This window comes from Lagenorhynchus albirostris, chromosome 12 (assembly GCF_949774975.1).
Source record: "Lagenorhynchus albirostris chromosome 12, mLagAlb1.1, whole genome shotgun sequence".
NCBI classification, from domain to species: Eukaryota; Metazoa; Chordata; class Mammalia; order Artiodactyla; family Delphinidae; genus Lagenorhynchus; species Lagenorhynchus albirostris.
The window spans coordinates 50763409-50787280 of record NC_083106.1 but is presented as its reverse complement, the minus strand read 5'-3'; the positions used below and the strand labels follow the sequence as shown (position 1 = coordinate 50787280).

The following is a 23872-nucleotide window of genomic DNA, read 5'->3' as shown; positions in this document are numbered from 1 at the left end:
TACTAGAGACCAAGGGTAGAGATTTTGGGTGCTCAGGTGGGGAGAAGAGGCACAGTACAGGACTCATAGAGCAGCCCCTCTCATTCCTCTATCCAGCCAGCCACTCAGCCAGCACTGATGAAGCACCTACCCTGCGTCACTCAGAGCTCATCTGCGGGCCCTCCCCGGGGCCTCACTGCCGAATGTTCTCTCTTTCCCCCACTTCCTAGACTTCCACTGCCTCCTGTCATGCTGGAAGGAAGCCAGAGTCCTCCCACCCAGATCTGTCTAAACATAACCCCTCTGCGGTCCTTGCTACGTCCTAATCCCTGAAACCTGTGAATATGTTAGGTTACCTGGCAAAGGGGAATTAAGGCTGCAGATGGAATGAAGGCTCCTAATCAGCTGCCTTTAAAATAGGAAGCGTATCCTGGATTATTGGGGAGGGAGGAGACAGTGCAATCACAGGGCCCTTCGAAGTGGAGGAAGAAATCAGAAGAAAAAACCAAAGAGTTGGCAGCCTGGGAAGGACTCAGCTTGATGTTGTTGGCTCTGAGGATGAGGACAGCGAGGTAGGAGCCAAGAATGAGGGCGGATCTCAGTGCTGAAAAGGGAAGGAAATGAGTTCTCCCTAGAGCGTCCAGAAAGAATGTCAGCCCCACCGACACCTTGGTCTTAGCCCGGTGAGACCCCTGTCAGACTCCTGACCCACTGAACTGTAAGATAATAAACTTGTGTGGTTTTAAGCTACTACGTTTGTGGTGACGGGTTATAGCAACAGTCGATAACTGACATAGGAAGCTTGGCAGGTAAAGTACTAATTCTTACCTTTTTTAAAAAAATTACCATCTTTATATATTTTAGAATCTCCTAAATAATTATGCAAATATGTAGATGGCCTGCTAATCAAAGGCCATCTACGAGCTAGGCGCTGTGCTGAACACTTTATGTGCATTTTCTCATTTAATCCTCAAAGCAGCTTAGGAATAGGCACTGTCTGTTGGCATATTGTAGGTGTGCTATAAATGTTTGTTTATGCACAGACGGATGCACAGACAGACGGATGGATGGGCAGGAAAACAGGCACTCCTGATAAAGGCCAAAGTGAGGGAACGGATGGGACAAAAAAAACTAGGTGGTTGTTCCGCTCTGAGAACCCTGTGGTTCCGTCTGGCCTCCCTTGTGTGGTGCCCCCGGGCACAGTGCAGAGCCCCCCGCAGCCCCCTGACCGCCCCCAGGCCCACCACTGCGCGTACATGCTTCCGGAAGAGCTCCACGTGGGGCCCCAGAGCCTGCGGGTCTGCGTCTTTCACGAACCAGACCACATCCTCCACAGACCAGGTAGAGGGGTTCCTGCTCCTTGGCCGCCGGGTGTCCTGCCTGTCCGGAGAAGGGCTTGAGGCTGGAAGGTAGAGCACAGAGAGGGAGGCCATGAGACAGCAGGCCTCGGGCCTTGGCACCTACCTGGTGCCTCCTGTCCCCACCTGGCCCTCGAGTCCAAGGCGGTGGCCCGAGTGACCTCCTGCAACAGAGAAAGGCCAGAAGTGCCTGCTCTTGGCAGGAGCCTGGAGCACCGGAGGCCACTCCTAAGGGCAGCAGCCTCCCCCTCTACACAGAGGTTCTCTGCCCTCCCAGGGAATAGAGCATTGGAAAACGGATCTCCTCCAGCAGGTTGAAATGCTGACCCATGTTAGAGTTTTAAAGACCCCTCCTGATCAGTCCTGTCTCAGTGGGCCCCGGGCCTGCTGTAACCAGGTTCCATGAAGCTCCAAATAGACCTCTGTAGTGCTGTGATGCCAAGACGACTTCAGGTCCTTTCCGCCTCCACTGGTGTCACCCTGAGACAAGAAGGACGCAGCAGAATGGAGGGGCATTTTGTGCTTGTCCTGGGTCTCAGAAGCCCTGTCTGTGAGAGGTCCATGCCCTGCTCTGCATGTGCAGAAAGAAGACTCACCGCCTACACTGAGCACCTCGCCAACCCTCAGGTCTGTCGGAGCACGCACTCCAACCTCCCACTAGACGAGGGATTCCTTGACAACAGGAGCCTAATCCTGTGCCTGGTCCACAGCTGGTCCCTGGTCAGTGACTGTGGCATGAGTTGCATTGCTGCATAAATGCTTTTCCCACATGGCAGATTAAAAGGTGCAGGACATATGAAGGAGGAGAGAGTAGTGAATCAATATTTAGGCAATATTTAGGGGGTGACTTGTTTTGTATGTCCCAAACGAATTCATCCTCTTTCCCTAGAACCAGCATCCCCTCCTATCTCTCATGTTTCTGAAACCTCAGTGATATCTCTACCTCCTGTCCCTTATTTGCTCCCCGCATTTAATTATTCTGAAGCTATTAGAAGGATGCCTCTCACACTGGTCTCCTCTCTTCCATCCCTGCTGCCCCAATCCGGGAACTTCTTACCTGACCCTCTACAAAGGTTTTCTAGCAGATGTCCTCACCTCACGTTTTATTCCTTCTAGAGCAAAAACTGTCACGTCTTCACACTCTCCCTAGTGCCCCTTGTGGATGCCCCTCGCCCGTGCACCAAGTCCATACTCTAGCACAAGATCAAGGGCTCTCTTTGGTCTCAAGAACATCTTTCCTGCCTGGATAGAGAGGAAGAGCTTTGGTGCCAGAGAAACCTAGGGACAAATCCTGGAGCTGCCCGTCGCTAGCTGTAAAATGGCAATGCTCTCCACCTGGAAGGGCAGCTGTGAGGATGCACGTGGGATTGGGGCTGGCCTTATGGCTGACCTGCATCAGGTGGTCCACAGAGGGAAGGAGGCACCCTGCCTGCCTCCCTGCCCGCCTCCCTGCCCTTCTGCACACTCCCATCTGGGCATACTTGTTCTGACTGAAAGTTCTTCCAGCTTCCAGTCTCCACCTTAGCTAGTGCTTTTGCTTCTCTCTAGAAGGTGTTTACCTTCCCTCCTTTCCAAAGAAGCTCTACCAGCCATCAAAGCCCAGGTAGACCCCTTCACAGGCAGCATTTCCGTGTCCTGCCATCTGGATGTCATCTTCCTCTACCTTTAACTCCCAAATTTTTGTTTGCGCTTTTCTTAAAGATGCTTTCCACATCTGCCTTGTATTACCATTATGCATGTGCTTGCCTGGAACCTCCAGTTAGTTTTAATTTCTCGAGGATTATCTTTTGCATCTTCCCCCTATTCATCCACAGACATCTACTGAGTGTCTCTTGTGTACCAGGTCCTGGGCAAAGTGTTTGGTGAAAAATGGGATCCTCTCATTACAGAGTTTATAATCATTGACTCTCCACAGCTCCATGCAAATATATTTGTAATATGGGTTCAATGAATGTAAAATGAATCAATATACTTTGCAGAAACAGTATAAGTTATAACTTATACTTACTTATACTTACTTATATATACTTACTTATACTTACTTATATAAGTATACTTATATATACTTACTTATACTTACTTATATAAGTATACTTACTTATACTTACTTATATAACTTACACAAAAGCTTTGTGCGAGTAATCCTTAATCCTATTTTCAGGCTCTGAACAATGAAGCAGCTTCCCTACAGAATAAATCTAAGTTAGAAGTTGGGAAGCCTTCACTTCCATTTCCCTTCTTTAATCTCAGGGTGCAGTGGTTTTCTGCTGTCTCCATTTTTCCTCCTCTTTTCAATGTACTTGGTAAGTGCACGGTTCTCCAGTAGTGCTGAGAAAAGTACAGCATCACATTTGAAGTCTGTCCTAAATACATAATAGTTTGGTTGAGAATTGGATTTACTTTGAGATTTTCTCTGCCTTTTCCTTGTTGGACCTGGAAGGGTCCCCTAAGGTGATTTGGCACCGGCTGGGGTGGTGCATTTTGGCGGGAAACTGTTAATACACCCTAGGGCCATCTGAATGCCGACACATGCTTATTAGAGATGATTTCACTGCATTTAAAGACATCTGCACTCAACATGGGGAAGAGGAACCACGGAAATCGCATTTGCCTTTGGAGCCTGCCCCATCGGAGCGTCGGCGATAATCAGGGTGATAATAGATGCTCTGATTACAAAGGCGGGAAGTCTTCAGTGCCAAGAATGATTTTAGAGTGATCAGAGCGGAGGTCAAATCTAATTTCCTGTGTTTGACAGGAAGGAAAACCACCAGACGGACTCACAACACCATCCATGGGAACCTAAGGTCCTTTGAGCAAAAGGCCAGGGAAATACTTTCCCCGTGAGCCACAGCCATGGAGTTGAGCAAGGTGGTCTGGCTTGTCTTTATGGGGAAGCTCTCCAGGTGATGAATGTGGAGGGGAAGTGGCTCCGCTCCTGGCACCTGGTACTAGCTGTGGGCATTTTCACTTTTGCTCTCTGAGGTGCCTCACAGTCACACAAGACAGCAGCGGGAAGCTGTCACACCTCGGGACCTGCTCAGGATCCAAAGCACATGAATTAGCTCTAGGAGGAAGAGAGGGAACTTTCTAGCCGGTTGGAAGAGCCTTTGCAATGGCCTGTGCTCACACAAAGATAATAAGCACACTAGCCCCTCCAGCTGCTGTGAAGGTGTCAGGAAGACAGATGGGTCTGGCCTGACACAGCCAGGCCAGGCAGATGTGACTGGACAGCAGTCAGACATGATAGAGGTGAAAATATCTTGCTCCTAAAGGAACAGAGCACGCAAAGTGCTTGCCAACAGCCTTTATGGGAGGTGGCATTCTCCAGCACCGAGAACTTCGTACGTGGTCGGGTCTGTTCCCTGGGCGATGCGGGAGACGTGTGTATAGTAAAACCCAGCTGTGAATGGATGTAGAATGAAGGATGGTGGTGGCTGTTTCTAACGCTGAACTCACATCCACCAGGAATAGACTGACTGTGAATCTGTCTAAAGCAACCCCGGATATCTTCACAGCCCCGGTACTCGTGCTGCTGCCTGTGAGTCGCTCTCTGTCTCACACAGACCCACAAGCACATGCATAATTTCCTTTTGTTCATTCATAATTCAGAGGAAACTTTTTAGCTAACAATAGAGTCATGTGGAAGAATGGAAGGAACAAAGAGCTGGGAGTTAGAAGCCCTTACCACCCACCCTCTGTGCAAGCGTCTCTGTGCTTCTTTGGTGTGAAATAAGGAGTTAGGAAGGATCTCCAAGGTCCCTTCACACCACAGGCTGTCCCGGGCAACACGAGAGAGCTCCTTTCTCACACATCTGAAGCCTCATCAGTGTGTCTGTGTGCAAAGCACAGTGAATGCAGAGCCAATGGCCAGGTTTTGAGCCCCTTCCTGGACCTGATCATTCTATTCTCTATGAGCCTCCGTTTCTTCAGCTTGTTTCTCAAAAGTATTGTAGGAGTCAAGTGACTATATGGCTTTGGGCTGGAGCCTGACAAGAAGCATCTTGGAAGGAAGCCCATCAGTCTCCAAAAGGGGCCCCTCAGAATCATTTGTTAACATTTGTTAACATTTGCCTCTCTGGAATTGGACACTGTCAGCGAGCAGGGCCCACATCTGTCTTGCTCACAGCTCCATGCTTGGACCTCAGAAGAGGCCCTGGCATATTGTGCTCCATAAGTATCTTCTGGCCAGGACTGACCAACATCTCTTTGAGTCTTAGTTGCCTCACCTGTCAAACACCTACCATGTTGTGAGGATTAAATAGGATAATGTGAAGCATTAAACGGTAAGAATTAATCAAAAGATAGTTGCTATTCTTATTATTATGTATCATTCCATAATGGCCAATAGATTTGTCTTCCTAAATTCTGTGGTCATCAGCTCACTTCCCTGTTCAGCCATGTCTGGTTTCCACAGAGTAAAGAAAGCTCAGTCTGCTTGACTTGAACCCCAAATTTCCCAGCATGATTTCCCTTGGCGTCCCTGCACAAACTCTTCTCTTTCCTTGGAATGAATAAGCCATGCCACACCTTCACTCATTCCCCGCCCCCCACATCAAGTGCTGTCCCCATTCTTCTTTCTCTTGCTGAATTGTTCTCTATCCGTCACCCAAGACCATACCGTATGGAATCAAACTCCAACCCATGGAAAGCATATGAGTGGTAATAACAATGTCAGAGTCACTTCAATTCTGAAGCTTGGACATACTTGTGGTTGGGAATGCTACAGCATCTCCTGTTAATGCAAATGTCAGGAAGCTTTTGTTATCTAAAACCTCTTTTTTAAAAAAATTTTTATTTTTATTATTTTTTTTTGCGGTACGCAGGCCTCTCACTGTTGTGGCCTCTCCTGCTGTGGAGCACAGGCTCCGGACGCGCAGGCTCAGCGGCCATGGCTCACGGGCCCAGCCGCTCCGCGGCATGTGGGATCTTCCCGGACCGGGGCACGAACCCGTGTCCCCCGCCTCGGCAGGCAGACTCTCAACCACTGCGCCACCAGGGAAGCCCTAAAACCTCTTTATAGTTCTTAGTGATTATATCTTGGATGAGAGACAGAGGAGAGCTCTCAGATTTTCACCTGAGTATCAGCAAAAAACAGGGAAACGTGTCCTTTGAATACCTCCCTTCAGAGTCCACTGACAGAGGCGATGGGCATGATGTATCAAGACAGCAGGAGGAATTACAAACAGTGCTGCAAAAAATTTCCTTGCACATGTGTCTGAGGAAGTTTTTATAGGTTATGTTCCTAGAAGTATTATTGGGTCATAGGACATGAACATATTTAATGGAATATATACAGTAATTTGGGTAGCATTAGCACCATCATGATATTGGGTCAATTGATGGGCATAATTTAACTATTGATTTATTCATTTTTATGTCCTTTAATAATATTTTATAATTTTTTAAATAAAAGAGTTGCACATTTAAAAAAAAAAAAAAAGACAACAGGAGGCCAGGGTAGGTATTCACATGAGAGAGAGGACTGAGAAGTTTGTCACGTCATCGATACCTACTGTCCTGTGCAGCCTCATGCCGCTTTCTGGCTTCTGCGGTTTTAAACCATTTTGATTAGCACCATGGGGGAGGACACAAAGGACATTTCTATGTCCCTTCCAGGTTTATGACTTAGGTCAACCCCCCTTAAAGAGATATGGTTTCTTAATACCAACTGCTTTCACTTGGGATGCAATTTCAGAGCAATACTGAGCACTTCTTTGGGTGGAGGGAAAACCTAACAGCCTTCCAGAGGGCCTGCAGTTGGCACCTGGACTGGCAGCTAGGTGACAAATGGGTAAGGAGGCCAGGGGTTTTCTCTCCTACTTTAATATACTGCCACTCAATTCAGCATGGTTTATCTCCATGGTTTCCAAATGCGTTTAGCTGTGCAAACTTTGTTCAAACTACACAAATGTAGAACCCCACTCTTCTAATGTGAAGAGGCCCTGGTTAAAGAGGGCAGTGTTGGAGTACCATCTGCTCCCACCCCCTCTCTCCTATGCCCTAGAACCTCTGAGGGACCCCTTGAAGCCCATTTTGCATGGTTTGAAAATCCCTGGGATAATTTTGAAAGCCACCTTTGGAGTCAGTTGAAGTCAAATCCTGACTAAACACTTGACTGACTTGATCTTCAATTGCTGTATATGTAAACTGAATATAATAATACCTACAATAATAATATATACTTGCTATAATAATAAATTATAAGATATAACTTATAATAAGTCAGAAATATTGTGTGGAAAGTGTCTGGCCCACAGTAGGTGCTCAATAAATAGCTATTTAGGATATGCCTCAAACAGGCCCCTTTCCTGGGGCTGCAGAGGATTCAAATATGAGTGAGAGACCTCATGAAGCTGAGAGTCTGGCTCCTACTATGGGACAAAAGAGAGGAAGTACTAGAGATGAGGAGACAAAGTGCCACATGAGGAAACAGAAGGGAAGGAACATTTCTAATCAGCAGTGACTGAAACTGCCAGTTGCCGACCCAATCTTTTTTCCACTTCTGCTTACATCTTCCTGGCCACGGTCAGTGGCTTGCTTGGAGTGGAAGGCAGCAGGCACTGGTGGGCTCCATTTCTCTGGTCTCACCCAAGATCCTGAGAGGCAGAAGTCCTGAGCTAGTGGGGCTCTCCTGGGGTGCATCTAGGGCTCTGACAGAGAGGGCTCTCTCAGAGCTTGTTCTGAGCAAGGGTCTGGGCTTCCCTTTGGCTAGATTACTCAGACAGTAGATGAGGACCTAATTCCAGGAGAACAAAGGGCTGAAGCAGAGATGAAAAGGAAGGACAGGGGGGCTGCTGGAGTTGGGATGGGAGTTCGTCCCAGGACTCTGTTGGGAGGAGGCAGAAAGAGAAAGGGGGAGGGAGCTAAATACCTGAGACCCCTTTGAAGGGTCCTGGATTCCCCTCATCTGGGCCACCAGATGGGCTGGGATGGGGCAGACAACTCTTCAGTGACGGATGGAGTGGTAGAAGTTCTCTCCATTCAAATCGTGCCTTCCCCTTACTACTTGAAATCCTACACTTAAGACATAGGGTCTAAGATTTCACCAACTTAAATAGGAGAGTAAATACCTCCTTTTTAAAGAATGGCAATACTCTTAGGTTTACGAGTCCATTCAATCAGCCTGGTGTCCTGTGATCACCACCTCAAGCAGCTGGGAATTGCACTGAGGAGAAGAGGTTGAGAGAAGGAGACGTGTGACGGGCAGAGGGACCCCAGGATGAGGGCTTTGACAAGCAGGGGCAATGTGAGGGCACTGGGCTCCATGTGGGGAGTGGAATGGGGTAGAGAGAAAGAATGTTTCCTGAACGCCTACTATATGTCTGACATTACACTAACTCTGGGGATAAACCTAGGAAATAACTGCTGCCCCTCATTTGCTTTATGATGCGGGTTTGTGCATTTACTTTATGATGCGGGTTTTGTTCCCTTCTCTTGTTCTTAGAAATCAGATGCAACAACGTCTCTCCCCTTTGGAAAATGGGCTCTGCCCACTCAAACCTGCCTGGCCGACGGCCCTGCATGACAATGTTGGGGAGCAGGGCCATCCATGTTTGGCAAGAGCCCCCATGGCTGAGGGAACAGTGCCTTGCCCCTCAAAACTGCCTCCCCTCCTCGGCCCACAGAGGCGCATCTGTGATGGTGAGGCTCTTTGAGGGGAGTGTGTGGAGGATCTGGGATCATACGCGATAGCTCACCACTGTGGCTGTCAGGGCTACCAGTGGACGAGCCAAGGCTCAGAACAGAAATGCCAGAGAAGACAGCCAGCCCGCAGGAGGCACCAGAGGGGCAAGATGAAGACTCCCTGACTCCCGGGCCTCTGGCCTCCTTTCTTTAGAGTTCTCAGGTGTAGAGTTGATGGGCTGTGATCTGTGGAGGGGTGTGTTCACGTGATCTGTCATTGCTGATGTTTATTGAGCTCTTACTAACTCTTAGGCCTTGTACTAAATACACATGAATTTATTTAATCCTCCCAACAAACCTATGAAGTAGGTGCTATTATTATTATTCCAATTTCACAGGTGAGGAAACTGAGGCACAAAGTTCAGACTTGCAAAAGGTCACACAGTCAGAAAATGGCAGATCCAGGATTCCAGCCCAGGCCATCGGGCTCCATAGTCCATGTGATTATCCACTATGCTCTATTCATACTCAAATACTGAATTGAAAATGATTTTTTTAATAACATAAATCAAAATGGACATCAACCTACCCCTAGAATGACAGTACCTTCCTACACTGCATTCCAATAAGCTAACTTTAATGGGTGAGACAGAAGTAGCATCATAACCAGTATTGTGGGAGGCCCTTCCTAGTGGTCCAGTGGGTAAGACTCCGGGCTCCCAACACAGGGGGCCTGGGTTCGATCCCTGGTTGGGGAACTAGATCCCACATGCATGCCACAACTAAGAGTTCACATGCCACAACTAAGACCCGGTGCAGCCTAAATAAATAAATAAATGCAAAACCAAACCAAAACAAAAAAACTTACGGGACAAAAAATAAATAAATAACCAGCATTGTGGGAATTTTACTTAACTCTGGTCTGCCCATGTGTTTGTACCCTGCAAGAGTCAACCACTGTGCAAGAGAAAAGTCTTTAGCAACTTCTGGTTCTTCTTTTTCCAGGCACAGAGCTAGTCTACACCTCTCAGATTCCCCCAGAGTTAAGTGTGGTAAAATGGCCAGCTCTTGCCAATGAAACGTGAGTAGAAGCGATGGGCATCACTTCCAGGCTCTAGGGAAACATGTTCATCTTCCTTGTTTGTTCCTTCTGTTTCTACCACTAGATGCATGGGGCATGGGGGCCATAGGGGACAGGAAAGTCATGAAATGGACAGATCCTGGGTCCCTGAGTTGGGATACACACACCAACTAGGAACACCCACTTTGGACTCCTGGATAAAAAACTTCTATTGTATTTGAGCCACTGTACATTTTGGATTCTACTTATTCCTACAGCCTAACTTACTCTAATACACCATTTTCTTTGCTTATGGTCAAAGGTTGAAGTCAGCTGCCCTCAAGAACAACAAAAATCCATGAAGGGATTTGTGGAAACTTCTAATTTCCCAGTGTTGCTGTGTTCAGACGGCTACAGTCCCCTGGTCTCCCTACATTTGGTGGTCCCAGGGCAAGGGCAGAGGAGGTTAGGTCATGGGGAAGGCAGTGCACGCATTACATTACCACATCTGTTTCCTTCAAGAGAGGTCCCGTTTCTCTTGGGGCTGGAGCCAGGGGGCCTCAGCCCAGGTGCTGAGGGGCCTCCAGAGGACATGGGGCTGGTATGGGGACCACCGACTGTGGTGGCTGAGCCTCCCCCAAGGTGGCCGTCTCCAGAGTTCTGCCTCTTGCAGTACAACGAAGAGGAGGTGGGCAGGGAGCCCCTGTGGCTAAAGGCGGAGGAGGAGTCCACGCTGTAGCGGCTCATGCTCGCAGGGTTCACCAGGCACTCCTCAGTGGTGACTGTTTTTGCTAAGCAAGAAGGCAGAGCAGAGAAGCAGAGATCAGAGAGCAGTTCAAGAAGACACCTGGTGCTGGGTCTTGGAAAACCTTTCCCCAGCAGCACAGGTGCCGCTATCTGTGGGGATGGCAGATGAGAAGGAATGGATACCACGGCATAATCCCAAATAGTTCACCTCTCAGCAGATTGACACCTCACCAACGAAGCATATTTTAGTAGGGATTGGGACATATGACCCTCCATGTTCTGAGGAAAATGTGATTATCTTGGTTATTGATGACTTGTAAATAAAATTCAAACAAAGGTCTTTCTCCCTCCATGGCTCTGCTCCTCCAGGAGTTTCTGCCAGCTTGGCAGAATCTCCCTGCTCTGTCTTTTCTTGCCCATCACCACTGCCTCCCGCACCTGGCCCATGATTCCTGGGAGAGATCAAGCCAGAGTCACAGTGTCCCAGAGTTAGGAGTAACAACTTTGGCCTGGGTTTTTTTTTTTTTTAACATCTTTATTGGAGTATAGTTGCTTTACAATGGTGTGTTACTTTCTGCTTTATAACAAAGTGAATCAGCTATATGTATACATATATCCCCATATCCCCTCCCTCTTGCGTCTCCCTCCCACCCTCCCTATCCCACCCCTCTAGGTGGTCACAAAGCACTGAGTTGATGTCCCCGTGTGATGCAGCTGCTTCCCGAAGCGATCTGTTTTACATTTGGTTGTTTGTACATGTCAATGCTACTCTCTCACTTCGTCCCAGCTTACCCTTCCCCCTCCCCTTGTCCTCATGTCCATTATCTATGTCTGCATCTTTATTCCTGTCCTGCCTCTAGGTTCATCAGAACCTTTTTTTTTTTTAGATTCCCTTTATATGTGTTAGCATCCAGTATTTGTTTTTCTCTTTCTGACTTACTTCACTCTGTATGACAGACTCTAGGTCCATCCACCTCACTACAAATAACTCAATTTCATTTCTTTTTATGGCTGAGTAATATTCCATTGTATATATGTGCCACATCTTCTTTATCCATTCATCTGTCGATGGACACTTAGGTTGCTTCAATGTCCTGGGTATTGTAAATAGTGCTGCAATGAACATTGTGGTACATGACTCTTTTTGAATTATGGTTTTCTCAGGGGATATGCCCAGTAGTGGGATTGCTGGGTCATATGATAATTCTATGTTTAGTTTTTTAAGGAACCTCCATACTGTTCTCCATAGTGGCTCTATCAATTTACATTCCCACTGACAGTGCAAGAGGGTTCCCTTTTCTCCACACCCTCGCCAGCATTTATCGTTTGTAGATTTTTTGATGATTGGCCTGGGCTCTGACACAGGTGTGATGGTGCTTCCTCCCCACACTTTTAGTTCCAGTACACACAAGGGCACTAACCTTCCACCAAAGCTAACAAACTAGGGACACAAATGCTGATCTGGATGGCCCCATGGTCTTCCCCAAACCCTGCAGATGAGAGAGAAAGAACCAATCTAAAGTGCAGGGGGAGTAGAGGACCTGGAGGCTCTGCCAACCTCATCATCAGCTCCCCCACCCAAGTAGATCAGGACTTTCTACACTTTTAAAGCTCATTCTTGCAGCCTGTTGAACTCTGCGAGCTATACCTGTGGCCAAATGGTGTGGGGTGTTTTGCTTTGTTTTGTTTTGAAGAACAAAGTCCAGAGGAATTATAGGGATAGAAAGAGGAAGAAAAATATTCTAGTAATTCCTTTTCTTCAGTCCCTCCCACCCCAGACAAGACCATATCTGTCTAGCCCCATCAACAATCATCTATATACTACACATGATCAAAACAGATACAGACATTCCCCAAAGGCATTAGAATAACAAAAACCAAGGGATCCTCCAATGTTGGCAATGAGTAAACACATTTGGGCCACAAGATCCAGATGTCTTCTTCATGTATGGATTCCTCGCACAACATAGATATTGAAAGATTAAGAATAGATTTTATTAGGGGAACTAGCAGGTCTTCTCATAGATGGGGATGCATATGGAGCTTGCCTGGAAATAAAAACCATTGCATATGGAATGCAGCTAAAGCAGTGCCTAGAGAAAATTTGTAACTGTAAATACTTATATTTAAAAAGAAGAACATTCTCAAATTAATAACCTAATCTTCCTCATTAAGATACTGGGAGGAAAAGGGCAAACTAAACTTAAAGCAAGCAGAAGGAAGAAAATAATAAAGATTAGAGTGAAAATTAAAGAGAATAGAAAAATAGAGAAAAATCAAAGAAACCAAAAGCTGGCTCTTCGAAAAGATCAACAAAATTGGCAAACTTTTAGCTAGATTGGCTGAGAAAAAAAGAGAGAAGACTCAAATTGCTAGAATCAGAAATGAAAGAGATGACATTAAAACCAATCTCACAGAAATAAAATGGATTATTAAGAAATATTACAAACAATTTTATGCCAATCAGTTAGGTAACTTAGAAGAAATGGACAAACTATCAAAACTGACAAAAAGAAATAGACAATCTGAATAGACCTATAACAATTAAAGAGATTAAATTAGTCATCAAAAAACAAAGAAATCCCAGGCTCGGATGGCTTCATAGGTGAATTCTACCAAGTACTTAAAGAAAAATTAAAACCAATTCTTCACAAATTCTTCCAAAAAGTAAAAAAAAGAGTGCTATGGACTGAATTGTGTCCCCCTCAAATGTTCATATGTTGAAGCCCTAGCCCCCATTGCAACTATATTTGGAGAGAGGGTCCATAAGGAGGAAATAGAGGTTAAGTAAGGTCTTAAGGGTAAGACCTCAACCTGATAGGACTGGTTAAAAAGAAAGTACTGACAAGAAAAGGAAGAGACATGAGAGAGCTCTCTCCCTCTTCACACACATGTACAGAGATGAGGCAACGTGAAGACACAGAAGGTGGCTGTCCACTAGCCAGGAAGAGAAGTATCACCAGAAACTAACCCTGATGACACCTTGATCTCAGACTTTTAGCCTCTAGAATTGTGAGAAAATAAATTCTGTTGTTAAAGCTATCTAGTATGTGGTATTCTGTTATGGCAGCCAGGCAGACTAATATAAGGAGGGAATACTTCCCAACTCATTCTATGAGAACACTAATACCCTGATACCAAAACTAGACAAAGTCATCACAAGAGAACTACAGATCAATGTCTCATTAATATGGATGCAAAAATTCTCAACAATATACTAGCAAAACAAATCCTTAACATACAAAATGACTTATACATCATGATCAAGTAGGATTTGTTTCAGGAATGCAGGGTTGCTTTAACATCTGAAAATCAATTAATGTAATATGTGATATCGATACAATAAAAAACAAAGATCATGTGATTATCTCAATAGATGCAGAAAAAGCGTTTGAAAAAATCCAACATTGTTTCATGAGAAAAACACTCAACACACTAGGAATAGAAGGGAACTTCCTCAGGCTGAAAAAGGGCATCCATAAAAAAACCTACACTTAACATCGTAGTTAATGGTGAAAGACCGGATGCTTTTCTTCCTAAGATCAGAAACAACACAAAGATGTCTCTATTCTTGCTACTTCTATTCCACATTGTATTGGAGGTTCCAGCCAGGGCAAGTAGGTAAGCATCTAATTTGGGAAGGAAGAAGTAAAACTATCTCTTGTATGTAAAAAATTCTAAGGAATCCAATAAAACACTTTTATTAATTGAAATTAATAAATGAATTCAGTAAAGTTACAGGATACAAAATTAATATGCAAATATCAATTGTACTTTTATACATTTGCATTAAACATTATGAAAATAAAATTGGGGAAAGAATTCAATTTATAATAGTATTAAAAAGAATAAAATACTGAGGAATAAATTTAACAAAAGCAGTATAAAACTTATGCTCTAAAAACTACAAAACATTATTGAAAGAAATTAAAGAAGATCTAAATACCTAATTGGAAAAAATTCCATGTTTATGAATCAGAGGACTTAATATTATTAAGATTATTACCATCTTACACCCTAAATTCATCTATGGATTGAATGCAATTCTTGTCAGAATCTCAGCTGACTTCTTTGTAGAAATTGACAAGCTGATTCTAAAACTCATATGGATTTTCAAGGAACCATAAATAGCCAAAACAATCATGGAAAAAGAAGAACAAAGTAGAGTAGTCACACTTCCCAATTTCAAAATTTACTACAAAGCAATGGTAACAAAGACAGTGTGGTACTGACTTAAGGAGAGACATATAGAACAATGGAATAGAGTTGAGAGTCCAGAAATAAAACTATATGTCATGTTCAACTGATTTTCAACGAAGGTGCCAAGATCATTCAATAGGAAAAGAATAGTCTTTTCAACAACTGATGCTTGGACAACTGGATATCTGCATGCAAAACAATGAAGTTGGACCCTTACTTCATACCATACACAAAAATTAACTTGAAATGGATCAAAGACCTAAATGTAAGAGCAAAAACTTATAAAACTCTTAGAAGGAAATATAGGGGTAAATCTTTACGACCTTGGGTTTGACAAGGTATTATTAGATTTGACATCAAAGGCATGAGCAACAAAAGAAAAAATAGACATTGAATTTATCAAAATTTAAAACTTTTGCATTTTGAAAGACACTATCAAGAAAGTGAAAAGAAAACCCACAGAATGTGAGAAATTACTTGCAAATCATACCTCTGATAAAGAATTCATATCCAGAGTATATTAAAAAAAACTCTTACAACTCAACAATCAAAAGACAAATAACCCAATTTTAAAATGGGCTTGAATGGACATTTTCCCAAAGAAGATAGACAGATAGCCAATAAGCACATGAAAACTTGTTCTAAATCATTAGTCATTGGGGAATGCAAATCAAAACCACGATGAGGAACCACTTCACACTCACTAGGATGGTTATAATCAAAAAGTCAGATGATAGCAAGTGTTGGTGATACTGTAGAGAAATTGGAACCCTCACACACTGCTGGTGGGAATGTAAAATGATGCAGCCTCTTTGGAAAACAGTCTGGCTCTTCCTCAAATGGTTAAAAATAAATTCACCATACAACCCAGCAATTCTACTCCTAGGTGTGTGTGTATGTATGTGTGTGTATGTGTATATATATATATATTCCCAAGAGAAATGAAATTTCCACATAAAAATTTATATATGAATGTTTACAGAAACACTATTCATAATAGCCAAAATGTGGAAATAACTCAAAAACTATCAATTGATGAATATATAAACAAAACATGGCATATGCATACAATGGAATAATTTCAGGCATAAAAAGGAATGAAGTACTGATCCGTGCTACAGTGTGAATGAGCCTTGAAATGTTATGCTAAGTAAAGAAACTGAGCCACAAAAGACCACATATTAAATGATTCCATTTGTATGAAATGTCCAGGATAGGCAAATCTATAGAGATAAAAGTAAATTAGTGGTTGCTTAGGATTTGGAGGTTGGGGGAATCAGGGTTGACTGGGGTGATAGTTGCACATATATTAAAAACCATTGAATAATACACTTTAAATGGGTGAATTGTACGATGTATGAATTATATCTCCATAAAGCTGCTTTTAAAAACTCATTGTGGAGGCCCAGTGTTTGGCTGTAAACACATTTTTGAGAGTGTTGTACAGTCAAATCCAACACTGCTTTGGCCACTTGGACACGGGAAAACTGAGCAGCAAAGGGTAGGCATGCATGCTCTGTGCCTCATGCTTTGTGGCTAATGCAGTGCTGAACGATGTCTTCAGGAACCTGGAACTCTGCACCTTCCCCTAGATGGCCTCTATTGCATCTTCCCTCCTGGTCAGAAGACATCAGCAGGAAGGACCTGGCTATGGAGCTAGATACTAGGCTGCTTCTTGAATGGGGCGAGGAAGAGGAAGACTAACATTTTTTGAGCACCTACTATGGGCCAGCACATTCCAAGCAAGTGAGCAGGAAGCCTGCCATTATATTCCCTTCATTGAAAAGTTTCCATAGTCTGGGATACTAATCCTTTTTGTGTCCCCAGTGTCTGGCATGGTGCTTGGCATTCAGAAGGCTCTCAATAAATATTAAGTAGACATTTGGGCAGTGAGGCTGCTGTTACACAGAAGACGTGTTAAAATTCAGATTATAAAGAACTAAATATAAATTCTTCATGTAGATGCGCGGTAAACAATGAAAAAAATCTAAAACATTTATTCTGTTTATTAAATATATTAAATCTAAATTAAATATGCCTATGGAAGTCTGATAGTCTAAGGTACAGAATGCAGATAAGTCACCAATCTGTACTATAGCTGGAAAATAGAGATGCAGATGGAACATTGTTCCCCTATGACAACATGTGGAAATGGGGAACAAGGGAATATGGACCTTATTGGTTTAAAAACTACAGACAACCATGGGTGAGATCAAAGGTAATAAAAACCAGCTTCTGGGCTATGATCCAAATGAATTCATCAGAAAGTAAAACTGACTTGAGAGAGCGTCAAGCAATAGCCCTCTACCCAGCAAAGGATGTGACAGTGATTCCAAAGGCGGCCAGGTGGACAGCCATGGAAACAGATCACTAAGCCCCAGCCGCGGTCCTACACAGCCTGTAGCTCCCAGGAAGCCTGGGAGTGATTAGCACGTTCAGGTGCACACATCAGGGTGCCATTCAGAATTGACAGATGCATCTGCTCAAACCCGATTAACGCAGCCTTTTCCTCACCTTTATAAATAGGGGTGCTGACACTTACATCATACCTGGGTGTAAAAATGGCTGATACAATGAAGGCCATCATTATTCAACCACAGGCCTGAAAAGGACCTTCACAGAGCACCCGGCTCAGCATTTCCCCGAGTGTTAAAATGTGTTGCGCTGGCCCACCAGCGGATGATTCTCGGCGGTACTTAGGTGTATTAGTTTCCTAAGGCTGCAGAAATTACCACAGATTTGGTGACTTAAAACAACAGAAATATATTCTCTCCCACATCTGGAGGCTACAAGTCTGAAATCAAGGTGTCGTCAGGGCCATGCTCTCTGCAGGCTCTAGAAGATCCTTTTTTGCCTCTACCTGCTTCTGGTGATAGTCAATGATCCGTGGTGTTCCTTGGCTGCAGACACACCACTCCAATTTCTGCCTCTGTGGTCACATGGCGTTCTCCCTTTTTGTCTGTGTCTGGGTCCAAATTTCCCTCTATAAGGACATCAGTCGTTGGATTAGCGCCCGTAATCCAGTGTGACCTCAACTTGATTACCTCTGCATAGACCCTATTTCCAAAGAAGGTCCCTTTCACAGGTACCTGCGGTTAGGACTTGAACATGTATCTTTTTGGAGGACACAAAAACAGGTGAACGTTATTTTATTACAGTCATATATTTTAGTGCACAGCAATAAAATATAGTTAGCTCATCAAACTATGATTTCACTGATAAGGTATCACTGCTTAAGATGACTAAAGGCTATGGTTAAAAGAAATGAATCCATTTCAAGGAATATCTTGAGTAAACACTTCTATCGGTTTTAGTCAGACATAGCAAAAATTGTGAAGGTGGTAAATTAATGGTGGAATGCCTTGAGCTTGCCCCAAATTCTCTTTTCAGGCAGGGTGTTATTTGGAGCGGAAAATAAATTAAATAACTGAGCCTCTTATTTAAAAGCTTCCCCCAAAGAGATCTTACAATCTCCTCAAGTTAGGTCATTGTGCCACAAACCTCATTGCCTGAAATGTCTTCCTTACACCTAACCCCAATTCCTCTTGCTTCCGTTAAAACGATGACTGCTGGGTACCTACCCTTTATACTATTAAAACCATTAAGTCATCCAACATACAGGTAAGATGAATTTAATAAAGTGTGGCTCGTGAATTGTTTGTTACCCAAAACCACTATTTAAAGTTGGTAAAAAACAAAAACAAAAAGGACCAAATCTCCTTGGAGAGAGAACTACACTTTTCAAGCAGTTTTGTGGCTGACTGGTGAGTGAACACCAGATGGGGCCAGCAGACCTGGGATCATCTGCGGAGAGTGCCCTGCGTGGATCCGATTCCCGCACACAGACTTGTGTTAAACCACAGGGCTGACAGATTAAGACGTTCCCAGTCTTTTTTCCTGGATTCTTAGAAAATCCCTTCTCATCTGAAACGAGCTACCTTGTCACCCTGGCACCTCTCATTAAACAAGAGGATCCAGCCCAGCCTCTATTTAAGGCCGTTTCATCGCTGTGCACACCAGCTCAGCAAAGCAGGGTAAACAAGAGGCATTGTATGTGCTTCTCTTCTATAACCCCCTGCCTCTATCCAAGACACTAAGGATGCCACTTATAAATCATTAAATCTTTCCTCCAGAAAAAGGATTAATCTGCTTTCATACGATCACAAGGGCATGCTTAAGTAGAAAGGCACAGGCACAAATGACACATTCAAAGAAGGCTGCCACGTCTTCAAGGTTTGGTGTCTTAGGAACATTCAAAAGAGGCTGACGTGCCTTTTTCACCATAGCTAATCTGCTTGTGGACTATGGTTTCCCCAGCTGCTCCGTATAAAGCCTGCCTATTAGGCTAAAAAATACTCTAGAAGACTTCAAACCCACTCAAGCCTCAAAGGATGCCCCTTTGCTCCTGAACCTGAACCAGGTCTAAGCCTCCTTGTTTGGAGAACAAAGCTCTAGGGTCTGAGTCAGGAGTGTGTGGACTCCTCCCTCCACCCACACCCCTGCAGAGGCCTGGGGGACGCCCAGCACAGGCCATCCTGCTGCAGTTCTGGAGGGTCAGCTGAGCACCTGGAAAGTGCAGAAACTCCAAAGAGAAGAGGAAGAGGCAGAGGGACAGGAAGGAGAAAGCCAAGAGCCAGAGAGAGAAAGAGAAAGTCCCAAAGCAGCGACAGCGGTCCAGAGAGGAAAGAGGGGCCCACATGGATGAGACTCCAGACACTGCTGCCGGAGGTTTAGTTCAGGGGGTGTTGGCCCCTTTTCAGGTAGGACACAAGAGCCAACTGCTCACAGTTAAGTGAGCTTGGACTATTTAATTTATTTAAAGAATTTTAAATGGCACTTTACTTGGATTCTTTAACCAAATGAAGCCCTGAAAAGCGACAACACCACCGTCTGCAAAATTATTCTCAAGTAATCTCTCTGAGTGCAATAATAACCCTAAATCCCAGAGTCTCAGACACTGTTCTTCCCAGCACTAAACAGTTCTCTCTCTCTCTCTCTCATACACACACACACACACACACACACACACACACTCTCTCTCTCTCTCTCTCTCTCTCTCTCTCTCTCTCTCTCTCTCACCCTCCACTCCCCTTTCCTCATATCAGTCACAACGTCCCAGCTGAAGGAGCAGCTGCACAGAGTGAACCCTTTCTACAATCAGCTCTGCTACCTTCCCCCAGGCTGAAAGCCATTGCCTCTCTTGGGATTGATTGCCAGCGGGTCTGCCTAGCCCAGCAGGCCACGTGACCCTGCTCAGGCTGACAAAAAGGTCAGACCACTGGACCAGTGTCCAGAGGGCTCCGTGTGTGAGCGCCTTGGCTCTGCTGTTTAAAGAGATAGCGGCACCACGGATCCCTAGCCCTGAACCCCAGATGAGAAAAGGAAGTAACAGAGTCGGCCTGATAACACCACCACGTGAATAACCGTGGAATAACTATTCCCCTCTGCTTAACCAGGTGCCACCACCACCTAAGGAGCACAGCCAGTGAGTTCAGGAATGCAGGGAAAGAAACCTGCAAGGAGAGAAGCAGAAAGAGGAAGGGGGGCAGGAGGGAGAAGGGCCAGGAGACACTAGCAGGTCCCAGTAGAGCTGCCCCTCCCCTGCTCAGAGCCGGACCTGGGCTTCACTTCCTACCTTGAGTGGTTGGGTCTCCGCCACCAGGCAGCTGCATGCACGCTTCTCGCCAGCACCGCCGCCAGCGCCCAGCGCGTGCTCAGCTGTGGGCGGCAGGGAGGCCCTCGGCGGGACTCCTCGGTGTCCGAAACAAGCAGATTTCCTCTCTGCCCTCCTGCCGCCTTTCACTGCGGTTCTTGTGGAGGTCTGCAGGTTTCTTTTACTCCGGCTCGGTCCCGCCCCTTGTTCTGGCTCAGATAAGCTCATCACGTTTTCCCTTAGGGCTCCCTGTGGCCTCTTGTCCCAGCCTTCCTGGTTCAAAGGGCACCAGGCCACACCACCTATGAGGCTTAGCCTTTCGTTCTCTTCAATTAAATTTTCCATTAACTTGGTCTCTGGCCAGTATAGATTTTCTCTTCAAGCTCGTCCCTAAGTACAGATCACTCAGCCCTCAGAATCAACCTTGTAACTCCTCTTGGGTCCATTTAAGTACATTTATACTTTCCCCCTGACACCTGAACTTCTTTAATCCTTTCCAATGTTGCTGGTTTGCCTGAGACTTTGTCTTTAAGATTTCCTCTTGTGGAAATTTTGCCCAAAGGCAATTTTGCCCAGTGTCAGCCGTTTGAGAACAGTGAATGCCCTTTCAGTCTCCAGAGGAGAGCAGGTTCCCTAACCACCATCTCTGTGGTCTTTTCTTTGCGGCTTTGCCAAGCCTCTACCCCAAGGCTTAAGGGAATGAGTTCCCAGAAGGCGGGGGAGGGTGAGAGTGTGGGACCTCCCACAGGTCAAGCTCTGTTTCCTCAATAGCCCCCACTCTTTTTGGTCTTTCATAGAACTCTGGGGAAATTTAAAGTGACCCTTAATCAGGAAAATGTTGGAGTCCCTGGAATAGAGAACACCATATAACTTTTGGTTCTAAACGGACATCCTAATTTTTAGGAAGGCTTTCCCGTATTTCTCAAGTGGGTGAAGCAGGCTGCCATGGTGTGAGAAGCTCTGTGGAGAGGCCTATATGGCAAGGAACCAATGGCTTGTGGGAAATGGAATCCTGCCAACAACCATATGAATGAGCTAGGAAGTAGATCTTGCCCTAGTTGAACTCTGGGATGCTTGCAGCCTTGTGAAAGACCCAGAGCCAGGGGACCAAGTTAAGCTGCACCTGAATTCCTGAGCCACAGAAACTGTGAGATAATAAATGTTATTTTAAGCCACTAAGTTTTGGGGTAATTTGTCACACAGCAATAGATAAATAATACAGGTGGGAAAGGGGAATTTGTTTAATTCCTCTTGACTCTGCATATCTAGGTTGGAAGTTGTAACTATTAATTCGGTAGCAGCTAGGATGTATCTGCTATAGAATATCTAATTCTCTGTCAGGAAGTTCATGGGATTTTTTTTTCCCCAAAATCAAAGGGTTTGCTACTTATGTCTGAGACCCAGAAACTACCAACTAATAGGAGAAAGCTCATGGAGTTTATCTTAGAAGGCTACTGGTTTCCAAAGTTGCTTCAATTCCTCTTGGCATGGTTTGCCAATTTAACCCAGTTCTGATGCATGGTCAGTAGATACTGGTGTGGATAACTTGCAGATATTACCTTAGGACCCACCACAGGGGCTCAGGGTATTAGTCCAGAGGAGCAGCCCAAGGATAGAGTCTCCAATTACAGCTCCTCTGGGCCCTGGAGATTTTGGGATGGCCAAATCTCATATACTTGACCCTTTGTTTCCATCAGTCCTTGTGCTTTCAGTGTTCTGATGTATAAACCAGAGACCTTGGTCACCATCTCCTTGGATCTCCTTACAGACCTTGCCCATTCCCTAACATCTACTCTTCCATCAAGGCAGGAGCCTCTTTGGACAGGCCTGCCAGAAACACAGAGGGCCTTGCGCACCTGACTCAGCTGTCCCCAGCATCGTCCCCGGTTCAAGAGTGGCTCATGGGGGATTGATGGGTAGGGATGTCACATTAAGGACAGTTTCATGGAACAAAGGGGAAGATTTCCAGTAGATTTCTTTATTTGAAGAGAGGCATGGGGGGCAGGAGTAGGGCTGTCTTTCAGAGAATTCCTGAGACCAGCCTCGTAGGAAGAAAGGGTTCATACCGCCTATTTTTTGGCAGCCTCTTTTTCTCCTCCACACTCCCTCCTAGAAGGAGCTCTCCCAAACAGTAGAAAGCCTACTGGGGATTTACCACCATCATCATTCTGTTCCTCAAGTCTTTGGTGTTGGCATCTTTAATCCACAAAATGACTTTATTTGTGATCTTGGACAAGCGGAGCATTACCTTCATTTCTTTTTGTGTCATTTTAATGTATATACTTTCTACTAAAATATTACCAAATTGGTCACCATGATTCAATAGTAGCCTATTTATCCCATATATAAAGGACCTTGGGAGGTTCCAACAACTTAATTGGAACATTCATTCATTCATTCATTTAACCAATAATTATTGAATCCTTGTGCTTCCTCAATATCTACAGGATTCAAAAGAGAACCAAATCATTACAGCACAAAGGGATCGAATAAATTACTGAGCATTGTGAAAATCTATTTCAAATTCTACAAAACCCAGTGTTTTCCTTAGAAGTTACATTTTTCCCTTTTAGCTCAACGTTTTTTGTTTTGTTTTGTTTTGTTTTTTAGCTCAATGTTTTAAAATAGGTACAGATATTATACTTTAATGAATGATATCACTGAAAATATGATAAACAGCTTTTCCTAAATGAACTCATATTGGCACACAGGCAGAGCTAAGATCAGGAATTCTACACTGGCAAACACTCCCTGTTCCATGCTGTAAGAGCTCTGGCTGGGCTTCTCCTGGACCTACCTGTCTGAAAATATAGGAAGGCCTTTTATATTTGCTGCCGAACTTGCGGACGTTCTTCTTTTCATCTTTCCATCAAAACTTTCTGCAAAGATTCTTAAGAACTGAGCTTGACACTGATACTTTGTTCTCCTTCCAAATGACCCCCTTTCCAATGCATGGCTTGAGAACCAGATGGCTCATTTTGTTCACATGGCCTGTGGCTATGACAGGGTGAGCATAGCTCTGCAATATTCTAATCATTGGCCTGCACATGCCTTCCTTCATTTCTTTTTTTCCCCCATCATTTCATATATTATTTAAAATACCAGGTCAAACCACACCTAGTGTCGGTGGAGTAGGCCACTTTGTGTGGGTTTTGTAGGGATGAGAAAGTTCTCCTGGTGTCCAGGATGATAGGCTCTGCCTGTCCTGTGGATGTCGTCTAGCAACGATGCAGCTAGGGCACAAAGATAAGG

General features: G+C 44.7%; 1 protein-coding gene across 4 annotated transcripts in view; it reads right to left on the bottom strand.

Annotated features, from left to right (window-relative positions):
* Positions 1–23872, bottom strand: part of SCML4 (Scm polycomb group protein like 4) — a 129285-nt gene that overhangs the window by 5239 nt on the left and 100174 nt on the right. For 2 of the 4 annotated variants that reach the window (XM_060168126.1, XM_060168129.1), the window contains 2 exons: positions 10524–10811; positions 1236–1381 (listed from right to left, as the gene is read on the bottom strand). In XM_060168126.1, coding sequence (XP_060024109.1) covers positions 1236–1381; positions 10524–10811 — 434 coding nt within the window. Of the gene's footprint in view, positions 1–1235; positions 1382–10523; positions 10812–17827; positions 18113–20602; positions 20759–23872 lie in introns of those variants that run through there. The other 2 variants (XM_060168127.1, XM_060168128.1) reach the window with 2 other exon arrangements.